The 12,785-nt window shown below is 44.8% G+C and overlaps 1 protein-coding gene and 1 long non-coding RNA gene across 3 annotated transcripts; both read right to left on the bottom strand.

The window, feature by feature from the left end:
* Positions 1-1,025: 1,025 nt before the first annotated feature.
* On the bottom strand, positions 1,026-3,180 carry LOC109746845 (uncharacterized). Its single transcript, XR_012184506.1, has 3 exons — positions 2,055-3,180; positions 1,846-1,958; positions 1,026-1,767 (listed from the first exon to the last, which is right to left on the bottom strand). It is a non-coding gene; the product is annotated as an uncharacterized lncRNA (long non-coding RNA).
* Positions 3,181-4,304: 1,124 nt separating this feature from the next.
* LOC109746846 (O-methyltransferase 1, chloroplastic) lies at positions 4,305-11,796 on the bottom strand. Of its 2 annotated transcripts, XM_020305951.2 has the most exons (7): positions 11,409-11,796; positions 9,049-9,224; positions 8,858-8,978; positions 8,357-8,481; positions 5,657-5,785; positions 5,395-5,565; positions 4,305-4,631 (listed from the first exon to the last, which is right to left on the bottom strand). In XM_020305951.2, the coding sequence occupies exons 1-7, from the start codon at positions 11,779-11,781 to the stop codon at positions 4,560-4,562; spliced, it is 1,167 nt and encodes a 388-aa protein (XP_020161540.2). In that variant the 5' UTR covers positions 11,782-11,796; the 3' UTR covers positions 4,305-4,559. The 2 variants fall into 2 exon arrangements, with proteins under 2 accessions (XP_020161540.2, XP_040245204.1); XM_040389270.1 differs by lacking the exon at positions 8,357-8,481 and having other exon boundaries at positions 8,858-8,962.
* Between the last annotated feature and the right edge of the window lie 989 nt (positions 11,797-12,785).

Genomic DNA, 12,785 nt, shown 5'->3' with positions numbered 1-12,785 from the left:
CTTCCCATTCGATCTACATCGTGGATCTCTCGACTAGACAGTGGGACCTTGGTTTTTGTCGGGCCCTGTCGCCTGTAGAGCTAGAAGACTGGCATCGTCTCGCTGCCTTATTCCCCTCACTCTCGGATTCTACTGATGTGGTCTCTTGGCTACACTTGCCGCCTGGTTGTTTTCTCTTAAGTCTTGCTATCGTAAGCTTTTGGTGGGTCCGGTGGTTTCTCGCTTCAATGGAGTTTGGAAGGCTCGCATTCCTCTCACAAGTAAGATTTTTATGTGGCAAGCAATCCGTGGCTAGTTGCCCGCTGCAGATCAAATTAAGAAGAGGAATGATCCTGGTTTTGATGTGGCCTTGCTGAGGATACTGAACACATCCTCTTTCGTTGCCCTTTGGCTAAACTTTCTAGAGCTGCCATATGGAATGGCTAGGGGTGACTTGGGCCCCGAATAACTTTGGTGAGCTTAGAACCCTCGTGTCCCCGCTTGTGAGCCAGACTATGAGGCTTTTTTTAGTTCGGATTCTCAGCTATGTGCTAGACTCTATGGACTATCAGGAATAAGTTTACTATTGAACTCGTGTTCCCTAACAAGGTTGGTGACTGCATTTTCAAAATGTCTATTCTCATGCAGCAATGGAAATCTCTGACTAAAGACAGCGACAAGGTGGCTGTGGAGGTTTTGATCCCTTGAGTGTGGGCTACGGCGAACTCTTTGTTGGGGCTCTTGTCGTCGCCTTGGTTTCTATCTCTAGTTATCTTCGCTAGTCTGGCCTGTGTGCCTTATCTTCCCGGTTGTGGTGCTCCTCTTTGTTGTATGTACATCTACATTGGATTGGTGTGTTTGTTTGGAACTTTATCTGTGATGCTTGGTGGCTTTGTTAATTTAAAATCGGGCCTTGGCCTTTCCTTTAAAAAAGTATTCCTTCAGTTTCTAAATAAGTGTCTTAATCTTAGTATAACTTTGTATTAAAGCTAGTACAAAGTTGAGACATTTATTTTGGGACGAAAGAGTAGATGGAATAACATACATAGGAACAAATACAAATTTACCGTTAACAACCGAGCCGTAGGATTCATGTGTTCGCCACATACTAACTTAATATGATAAACAAAATATGTACTCCCTCCGTTCCAAAATAGATGACCCAACTTTGTACTAAAGTTAGTACAAAGTTGGATCATCTATTTTGAAACGGAGGGAGTATTTGGCAACTGTGTGGCAGATTGCCAAAACGACTAACGACTCTAATCCAGTCCGATCGTGGTCGAAAACTCCTGATCCAATCGTGCAGCACCATCGCCCCTTCTCTTTCCTTGTCATCCGCTCGTCTGCGCCCATATGTGGAGTCGCACGCTGAAGCAACTCCTCCCGCCGGCGAGTTGACGGCGTTCCGGGATCGCGCCGCCACACAGGATCTCGCCTCCACACGCCTCCATGTGCAGGTTGATCCCCTCTGACCCTGACCTCATGCTCGCCCTCCATGTCCGTTTGCGCCCGCCGTCGAGCCCTCTCTGTTGGCCATGCTGCTACTGCCCACGGCGTCGGCTGTCTCCTTGACGCCACATGACCATGCCTGCCCCCACTTCTTTCTTCCACTGCTACTTGCCAGTTACGGTGCCAACACGAGCTTCCTGACGCTCATAAGTGAAGGCCACAGTCAGATGCTTTGCGCTTCTCGCCGTCGATCTGTTCCTAGCCTTGTCCAAGTGAGTTTCTGTGTTGTGTTGGTCTGTTCTTCACTTCTTCTGAAGTTTGGGCTGTAATTAACTTCTTTTTCTGAAGTTATTATGGTGTGTTCTTCTGCCAAAATCCCACCACATCACAAATTCTAGAAGTTTCTGTACTTACATGATTCAAGGAAAAATGTGTAGAGGTGGTGGCATGCTATTTTTAGCCAGGGTTCTTGGCAGAAGGTGTTGAAGATTATTCATGAGGTGGAACAGCAGAACAATCAGGACGAACTTGACATGCAGCAGGAGCACAAACATGAGGAATTTGAGAAGCATAAGTATCCCTGCTAAATATAAACGGTCAAATGTCTGAAGCAAACACATTACCATTTGTACTACACATGAAGAAACTCCACCAGCCTCCGTCCAAAGTATCCTAGAATTCCTGATTTGCTGCAACAATTGCAGTGCTGCTAGTGACATAAGGCCTAATCTCTAACGCAGAGTTACCGGCTGTCCCTTTAGTGTCTTAGGTACCAATTTTGACCCGGCGAAAAAAGCATTTGTTGAAAAACATAACCTCGGTAATTTTTGCGTACGTAACATTGGTAGTATACGTACCACAAACTGCATTACATAACTTGCATACAAACACTGTGGTAATTTTGAGTCGAAGGAAAAAAAGTTGGAAACATACCTCCAGTGACTTCTGTAAAAATAGCATGGTAATATATGCCCTGTAGGTATGATAACTTAGGTGCAAACAGCGTGATATTTTGAACCCAAGGAAAAAAGTTGTTGAAAATATACACACGGTAAAATTTTGTTTAGCATGATAATATATGCACCACAAAACTGATAACTTAGATAAAAACACCCTGATAACTTTGACAATGAGGACGAAAATTGTTGAAAAGATTTCCCTGGTAACTTTTGTGTACATAGCATAATAACATACACATCACAGACCAGATAACTTAGGTACAAACACCGTGATAAGTTTGACCATGGGGAAGAAAATTTTGAAAAGATACCCTCAGCAACTTTTGTATAAATAGTATGGTAATATACACATCACAGACGTGATAACTTTGATGAAAACACCGTGATAATTCGGACCTGAGCAAAACATTTGTTGAAACATAACCCCTGTAACTTCTGTGTGAATAACGTGATACTATATGCACGACTGACTTGGTAACTTGCGTCCAAAACACCGCGGTAACTTTTTAACCCGTGGGAAAAGAGTTGAGGAAATATACCCAGTAACATTTTGTGTAGATAGCATGATGTTTTAAGCATCCGGACTCGATAACTTACATACAAACACCACAGTAACTTTGATCAAGGAGGAGAAAAAGTTGTTGAGAAACATACCTCCGATAACTTCTATGAATATAATACGGTAATATACGAACCGCATACCCAATAACTTACATAGAAAAACCGCAGTAATTTTAGCCAAGGGGGTAAAGATGTTGCTGGAAAACATCCCCTCCCCCCCCCCCCCCCCCCGCGCGCACTCCCGATAACTTATGTGAAAATAGGTCGGTATTTTTACGTACAAACACCGCGGTAAATTTGATCCGAAGAAAAAATTTATTGAAAAGCTACCCTCGGAACTTCCGTGTAAATAATATAGTAATATACCCATCGCATATCTGATAACTTACGTATAAATACCATGATAATATTTGACTTGATGGGGAAATTGTTGAAAACATACCCCGTAAATTTTGTGTAAATAGCATGGTTACATACACATCACGTACCTACGTACAAACACCACGGTAAGTTTGATCAAGCGGAAAAATGTTAAAAACATACCCCGGTAATTTATATGAAAACATTATGATAATATACGGCTGATAACTCATGTACAAGCACCGCTATAATATTGACCAAAGAGCATGGTAATATACGAACCGCGGACCTAAAAACAACACGATAATATAAAAACCGCAGGCCCGATAACTTATATGAATACAGCATGGTAATATATGAACTGCAGAGTCAGTGAACCATTTTTATGCCGCTATAACTTATGTGAAAATAGCACGGTAACTTGCATATAATGGGCATGGTAACTTATATAGCCTAGGCGTGGTAAATTTTGGCTCAAAAAAGTCATCGGAACATGTCAATATGGGATCTAATTTCGAAGATCTCGTCGCGACGAATCTTTTATGTAAAAATGGTTTTTACATCGGACCGGCGGTTCGAGCTACAAAATATTTTAAATTTTTGGAATAAAGAGAATCTAGAATGACATCAACTTTTTTGTCCTCTAGTGTAAGCATATAATTAGGAGGAGAAATGCACATTGAAGGGAAAAGAACCAAACTAATATATGTATGTATTTAAAGTGAAGGAAGTAGAGATGTGAGGAATCAAACTAATGTATGTATGTATTTAAAGTGAAGGAAGTAGAAGTGTGGCAATTTTACTTATATAGCATACATGTGTCAAATATCACAGTCCTATAATAAGTACTCTCTCCGTCCTAAAATTCTTGTTTTAGATTTATCTACATACAGATATATCTATTTACATTTTAGTGTTAAATACGTACATATCTAGATAAATTTAAGATAAGAATTTTGGGACGGAGGGAGTATGTTTTTACTTACGACAATGTCAAAAAAACGTCTTATATTAAGTTACGAAGGAAGTATGTCCGTAATCGAAATTCCTCTAGACGAAACAACTGAAAACAGTCGTACAACGTGTAAAAGTCTTGGAAAGTACCCGATCTTTCAAAAGGTGCCAGAGTTAAAAATGAGATATCTGTAACCAACAACACACAACAGAAAATCGATGATTACTTGGTACTCTCCACGTTTCCCGGCAAGTCAAAACCATTCTCAAACCTCAACTGCATCCAATATGGAACTAAAGTTCCTCGAATCCTTCTTCATCAGCGTCCTCCTCTGTTCTTTCAAAATGCGTCCAGAAGCTCTCCATCTGTCAACACATGCAAACAAGGAAAATGGGGTCAACTTGAAGTATAACTGTTCTTTTTAGCCTCTTAATGATTCAATCATTCGTGCAATCGTTCTCTTTTGGTTCAATCTGTCAATTCAAGTCCCATGCACTATTTGGTTTATCTAACTGGGTCTATTTGATTGCACCATTAACAATATGGTGCTGCCGATATATGTCATGGTGGATTATTAACTCAAATAAGAGATGCAATAATTAACTACTAATAAACTTTATACTTTGCTTTCAAGATTCTACGAGAATGATATATCAGAAATCTCCCAAGGGCGTTAATATGATCAATTTAGTCAATCGCCTTATTATATTTAATTTAACTGAACTCGCATTGGCTTACATTAATGACCATCACACCATGTGACAGATATCTTAGTTGGAAGTGTCTAGTCCTATACATTTTTAGGACTTCGTTGATGAAAATCGGATGGCCGCTGGGGGCTCAATTACCAAAACAGTTGAAGGGCTTAAGATGCAATTTGGCAGAGAAATGTTCAACTGTAGCAATAGATGCAACTAACATTGAACAACACATACCAAATCCTTTGGCTGTCCAGTCACTCAAGAGATTGGAATCAGGAGGTTAGGAACAAGGTCCAGATGTGAGAAAAAGAGATGGACAGGTTCCTCATGTAAAAATGATGTCATTATAAACTATTCCAGCTCATACCAATCTCCAAAATTATCAAAGGCAAAATTGAAGTTAAGTGTCTTCCATTGGCTTTATTACCTGTGCATCTGAAAACCGCAGCTGTTCTGCAACAAAAAGAACTCTACCACATTGTTCCCTTTGAGGAGCTAGATCTAAGCCGAAATCCTTTGCAACATTTTCATAGAGAACAAAGCTAACCCGGAAACCCTGGGTAAAGAAAAGGTTTTCTAGCCTGTCTTGTTCGGAGACCTGCATAGCGTAGGACAATGACACTGTTATAGATAAAGAAATTTACAAGTATATTGATGTTATTTTGTACTGTAGTAAATAATTGATCAACCATGTCTGCTGCTGCCGTCCAGTCTGGAAAATGTGGCACCTCTCCTATGAAGATACCCCCCTTCATTGCTAAATTGCTTATAACGAGCAAAAGGCTTTTGAAGCTTGAAGAAGAGGGCAAAGGTAAACCCTGCAATGCCATGGAAGTTTTGTTACACAAAATGCAGTTTCTAGAGCTTTTCCTATTGAATAGAAGACCAGAAAATTTGATGTTTCTACAGAATTTCCCAGTGCAGATTAAATTTCTGATACAGAAGAGCGAGATATTCTCGACAGGGAAGTCAACTTCAAAAGGTATATTTTGCTCACTTCTGGCATATTTTGATTGGGCCATGGTCGAACGGGGATTTCTTGGAAGCATGGTAATGCGTCTGACAGTTACGGTTTACTCAGGCTCAACCCAGTCCAACCACCACTTCTTCAGTTGGACGCTAACCCTGAATTCAAGGGTCATACCTCACTGTAAAGAGAACCCCATAGGGAGGTAAGTGGGCCCTAGAGTGCCAGCCACATCAAAACAGGGATAAGAGTCCCTAAACTCTTTACAAGTAGGAAGTCTGGATCTGTTAAGAGATATTTCAGGTTTGTTATTTTCCACACACATACTTATCTTGTTTGTGTTCCCCATCCTTGCATGTAAGCTAGCTATTAAATGACTGGCCCTATTTGATTATCAAGCAAGCAAAGTGTTATCCCATCTACCCCTTTCCCCTTTCAAGTCCTGCCCTTGCAGTGCCACTGCACCATCTTTGACTACGCGTCATGTCACAAGGGTCCAGGACCATCTCCGCCTAAACACTCCCACCATGTTACAAACCCAACCCGACCCATCAGTACTGGATAATACAGGATTGGTTCAGGCGTGTCTGTTCCTACTACTAAGACATTGCCCATGTGCACGGAACTGTGAGCGTATTGTAGGCCAAGCATTAATATGCATTGTGTATGATGGCTAAATTGGTAGACACCGGATTTGACAAAACTTTTCAGAACTTAACAGGGCAACTAACCAGATTTTGTAACACTAGAGCCAGACTCCCAGACCCAAAACCGTTATCAGGCATGAAATTTCTGAGTTTTTTTTTTTTTTAAACGTCTGAAACTGGCAAAAATAATTCAGACTTTTGCCTTTTACCCATTTTCTGCAGATTCGGAGTTCAGGATATATGCCAGAAGCAATTTGGTATTGTAGTTGATCTGAGAGGAGGTATTTGAGAGGTGCACAAAATGGGGTAATCTCGTGTATCCAATGGTCAGTTTTTGCTGGTTCTGCTTTGTTGGTTATTCCCAAGACTTTTAGAGCATCTCTAGCAGACCCCTTATATCGTGGACCCTTAAAGTCGTTATAACGGCCGAGAAAAACGTGTTTTAAGGGCCGATTTTAGCTGCAGCCGAACAGATCCCGTATAATCAACCCGTAAAAAGGAATATTCTCTGAATATACCAAACAGGCCCATAGCTAGCCTACTTTTTTTTCTGGCCGTCCTCTTCCTCACGTCAATTTGGAATCGGCACATACCGTAGGCTAGGGCGGCCGCCGGCGGACGGACGGACGAGGAAGGCGCGGGGGGCGGCCGCCGGCGGACGAGGAAGACGAGAGGCGGCCGCGGCGGCGCGGGCGGCGGCCAGACTCCTCCGTTCGCCGTAGCTAGAGCTAGCTAGCTGTAGCTCCGTTCGAATCGATTCAATCGATTCAGCTAGCTAGTTGTAGCTCCGTTCGAATCGATTCAATCGATTCAGCTAGCTAGCTGTAGCTCCGTTCGAATCGATTCAATCGATTCAGCTAGCTAGCTAGCTACTCCGTCGGGAGAGCCGCAGGCGGGCGCGGCGGCCGGGGCGGACGGCCGGCGGGCGCGGCTGTCGGGGCGGGCAGCCGGCGGCCAGGGACGGGCGGACGGGAGCAAGTCATGAAGGTTCCGATGGCAGTTGGACTCCCGCCAATTGTCTTTCACATATACAGCGCACCCTCGAGTTGCCTCCGAAATCCTTATTTTCACGGGTTTGGCGTGGATGTTTTCCGCGCCCCTTAAAAAAAATTACAGGTCGGAGTCGTCTACGGGTTCTATTCGGGTCGTTTTTTCCGCCTAAAACTGTAAATCGGCGGTTATTTTACAGTTTCGTGCATTTTAAGGGGTCTGCTAGAGATGCTCTTAATCTTCAAGTTCAACCTCACAGTATTACTAATATTCCACATATACAGTTGAGGTTAAACAACAGAGAAACTAACCCAATTGCAGAATCTACTGTGGTACCCTGCATCCACCAGGAAATCTGGGGACGAGCCCTTTCCCACTGGGCGCTGTTTCCTATACTCTGGCGCACACATGGCATGGGATGGTAACGGAAGCATGTAGTAAGTGGTAACTTTGCATTTTTTTTCTTGCGAGAAAATATGCTGGTTATTGTGAATGCAAAAGAAGAGCAAGTGTGCCGCACACTGGATTTTGCGGTTTGCAATTGGTGCATAATCCAAGATCAAGACACAGCAATTGGTTTGGACCTTTTAAGCTGATGTTATCTACTGAACCATAAGTCCACACTAATTCTAACACTCTAATTGTGCCAGTGCCACATCCATAAAATATGCACCGCTGAAAAGCTCATGCAGAAGCATCCTTGAACTGATAAAATTAACTATCAAGGGCGATGGATTTTTTTATGTTGAATTGCTAGCAGAAATTTGAAATGGTAAGGTTATTACCTGCAATACCCACAAGCTTGGCCTATTTCCATTGAAGCCATTTTTGCACAGGCCCTCTTGTAAATCAGGAGACTCTAAAGGAGTATGAAAGAGAACACAGTTCCGCGGTATTTTTGCTCCTGCTCCTGTCATACCCCAAGAAGTAGATAAAATTATACGTGCTTGTGAAAATCCTTTGTCAAGTTCTCAGCATATAAATTTTGAATTTGCAAATGATAGATAGCATGTATTATTTTTGTCTTCCACAGTTATGAATATAGCGGTAGAGAAGAAGAAACAGATCTTCAATATGCTGTAATAAAAATACAGCTTTGATGAGTCTATATTTCTATTTAACTTCGCATAGGACATATCTTACTGTTTTAGATTTGCGAACAATTAGCACTCGGCAGACAAATGAAATATTAAACACTCATCCAAGATAATAATACATCACAAACAAGCACCAGTTCCTCAAAATGGGACAGAATAAGAATTCGTGTAGCATAATACTAATCACACCTCGGAGTTGCTGGGCTGCTGTACTGAAGATTCTTCCAGGTGATACATCATACATGATAGACATCTTTGGCCAGCTAAGCCTATATGGGCGAGTGTCCATTCCATCTGTCAACAAAACAATCTGTACGGAATAAGCCCTGGTAACAGGCGGAGCAGAAAATATTTGGCATAAAACTGGTTAATTTCAGTACCTGTCTAAAATTGTCTGACCTGCTTATCAAATGTTGCAATGTGTCATCAAGATATCTAGTAGTTAGCCTATAATGCTCTGCAGATGGCATTAAATGAGAGACGAGAGATTCCGAAGTTTGATCTGCCACATCAAGTGAAAGTAGCACAGCAGCATATGGATCAATAAAAAGGGGATCTGCAACCACAAAAATTATTATAAAACATTGGAATCAGCAAACAGTCATATTATTAGTCACATTTATACCTCCAAAAGAAATGTGGAGTAATACTCTACAGTCTACAAATATCATTATCCAAGCTTTGCAAAACATGATTCAAACAACTGTATCAAGCTTTACATTGTATGCGACTGAGATATAGTTGCTGTATTAGCTACTTCGGAAATCAAATGAGCATGCTAGATGCAACTAGAACGGGAAAACTTCATGTGAGGGAACAAAATGAAACATCACACCATGTCATCACGAACAAAAACAAGATATTATACATATTTACGACTTCTTTTTTACCCATAAAGCACACACTATGGGTTGTTATTTGTTAAAGGCTTGTCTAGTGCAGCAAACATCAATTTATGGTGCTGAAATAACAAACAAAATGAGATTGTGCTTTGACAAATAAACTCAACACAGGCAGGTATCAATATATTGCCCTAAAATGAACTTGTCCCATGACCAAGAGAAGGTGAGACATTGACGGCTAAATGGTCTGTGTTTTGTAGCTGAGGACATTATAGCTTGACAATGACACAGAAAAAATTATTAACCTTTGTGGGTAATGGTTATTCAGCATGAAAGGTGATGCCAAACATCTCTGAGGATCACAATTTGTGCTGCCAAAAAATACCTAGCTGTTCTTAGTTCTAATTTAGCATATCGAAAGTGAGATGATACATTGTATGTAGAGATCCACACAAAGTTACATCAGGTGCTGAAACACATTTCTTGGAGGACGCCAATTTGGCAGGCAGAGAGAGAGAGAGAGAGAGAGTGCGCTACATCCGGTAGTCGCTGTGTTGTGTCCTTTCACAGAAAAGGGAAAATAGGTTCAGGATGGCGAAGCACAATACGAGGTCAAACGAGTAAAAAAAAAAGTCAATTGAGAAGGAAGGGGGTACTACGAACAGTTTTCAGAGTTCACAGGGTAAACTGAACCAAAACAAAGTTTGAGGCCGTAACGTGAACTCTAGGACAAGTTCAGGAGGTAAAGTGGACTTCTTCGCAAAAGAAACTCCAGCAGATTCACCATACACCCCTTCCCTCCCTAATAACCGCCAATATGGAGGCTAGGGGTGGTAAGGAATAAGAAAACTCACTATTCACTCAGTTTATTTTCCATAATAAGTAATCTAGGAGAGATGGCCGAGCGGTTCAAGGTGTAGCACTAGAACTGCTATGTAGCCTTTTGTTTACCGAGGGTTTCAATCCCTCTCTTTCCGTTTTTCTTAATTCATCAACGTTAGGTATCAATGTATCAAATCAAATAAAAATTTATTCCAGCGATAATATCTTATTTTTATTTAATACAAATTAGAAATTCTCTATAGCAAATTACTGTGGTAAATCTCTATACCCGCCTGAATCTTCAAAAATTAAGGAGTGCACTCCAAGAACTGGGTTGCAGCCTCCATATTTGGACATTGGGGATGCTGTTTTAGAACCGGCGCGGAGGGAGTGAACTTTCAGGTAAATTCTTCCTCTGCCTGTCAATCACGCTGCCGCCCGTAGCACCGGGAAACACGCCCAGCAATGGCCACCACCGCGTGTCCAGCCCACACGCAGCCGTTGCAGCCTATTTTTCCCGCCGCCCACACCGTTTCCTGCATCGCGCCTCCAGCAGCAATAAAGCACCTGCTGCCGAGGCCTCTATAGCCAGTCCTCCCCTCCCCTCATCAGCTCCGACCTCGGCTTTTCAGCGCCGCAGCCTCATGGCTAGGGAAGCCTGGGCCACCCGCCACCTCGACTGCGCCCCTTGCCACACCCTAGTCTTTGACGAGCAAGCATGCTTCGACAAATTTTTCCCCCATACATATGAACTTAACTAGTTTGCAATGTTGTTTAATTTTTTTATGTTGATCTGGCCAAAGTTTTGTTAAAAATCTTTGACAAACCAAAGTAGAAATTTGGAGTACATGCCAAAAAGGGAAATGGAAAAATTAGGGCTGCTGTTTGGAGAACCTGACTTAGTCCTTGACTTGCCTAAAGGGAAAACAAGTTGCAATCCTAAGCAAATCCAATCAGATCATAGGAGCAAACGCATCCACTCAATTCGTCCAACACGTTGTGCGCAACGCAGTAGTGCCAACACCAGAACAATCGTTGACCCAGACAAGCCAGAACATCCGATGCATATGGCTAACCTGGGCGGCGTGATTCTTCGTCCCTGAGGCGAGTGGCGCGGAGAGCGGCGAGGAGGAGCGGGGCGCGCTGCTCTGGTTCCGGGAGCGGGCCTCCGCGGCCGGGGACGTCGGCGCCGGTGGCGAAGAGCCCCGGTTGCAAGAGCCTACTCTTCGTTTGGCAGTTCCAGGAGGAGAAGGCGGTGGGCGGTGGCGGAGGAAGACGCGGATGTGGCCAGAGCAGCGGCGCGGCGAGCGGCGGCAGCACGGGCATGGTGGTGCGGACGTCACATGCTGGCCTTTCGTCAATCAGGTGACCTGCTATATCCACCCCCACGGTTGCTCCATGATTCGTGCTGTCCGGGCCAACTTCAAAGCTGACCCTTAGACTAGCCATGCTGGGGTGTAACTTAGTAAGAGCATTTCCAGCCGTTCGCCCCCAGGTCGCCGAAAAAGCGCCGTCTAGGCCGAACCGGCGTATTTTTTAGGCGTGGAGGGCGATTGTGTTCCCAGTCGCCGCCTCATGCCGCCCCCCAAATCGGCGCAAACAGGACACAAAGTCGGCGATTTGATTCAAATTTGCACAAACGCGACATAAACTCCGTGATTTCATTCAGATTTGTAAAAAAAAAATAGAGAACAACTACGCCTAACCTAGCCTAGCCTACTACGTCGCTGCCGCCGCCCGCCGGAGCCCACTGCCGCCTTCTACATGCCGAGAAGCCTGTAGAAACGGGTGTAGTCGCCGCCGCCGTCGTTGTCGCGCGCCCCGCCGGAGCCGCCGCCGTCCCTGCTGCACCCCTGGCCAGGGTCGCCGACATGCGGTGGGGCGCTGGACGGCCCGGCCTCGTCCTCCTCGTCGCTGTCGAGGACGAGGACGATGACGACGCCCTCCTCGCGCCCGCGGCGCCGGGCTTGGAGCTCCTTGTATGCTCGGCGCTGGCGGCACACCTGCTCGCGAAGGTAGTCCTTCTTCGCCCATTTTAGGGCCGCCTCGTCGTCGGGGGCCACCATGCTGACGTGCTCCGGCTGCAGGCCCGGCTCGGGCTTCGGCCGGACCAGGCGGAGGGAGCGCGGGGAGGGGCGGGCACCCTCGTTGATGACGAGGGCGCCGCTGCGGGTGCGGCGCCCGAGCGGCGTCTCCTCTGGCTCCGGCTTGACGGGCGAAGCGCCGGCGAGGCGGAGGAGAGGGAGCCGGAGCCCGACGACGAGGACGTCCCCGGCTCCATTCGCCGCGGCGTCCAGGAGCTGCCACGGCGGCGAGAGAAGGACGGCCGCAGCGGGTACTCGAGGCGTGGCACGTTGCCGTTCTCGATGTGGTCGAGGATAGCCTCGAGCGTGCGGCCTGGCACGCCCCACCACTCGCGCCGCCCGTCGGCGTTGAGGCGGGCGCGGGGGATG

The sequence above is a fragment of the Aegilops tauschii genome, chromosome 5 (genome assembly GCF_002575655.3).
Source record: "Aegilops tauschii subsp. strangulata cultivar AL8/78 chromosome 5, Aet v6.0, whole genome shotgun sequence".
Lineage (NCBI taxonomy): Eukaryota > Viridiplantae > Streptophyta > Magnoliopsida > Poales > Poaceae > Aegilops > Aegilops tauschii.
The sequence above is the reverse complement of the archived record's forward strand: the minus strand, read 5'-3'. Positions and strand labels throughout refer to the sequence as shown.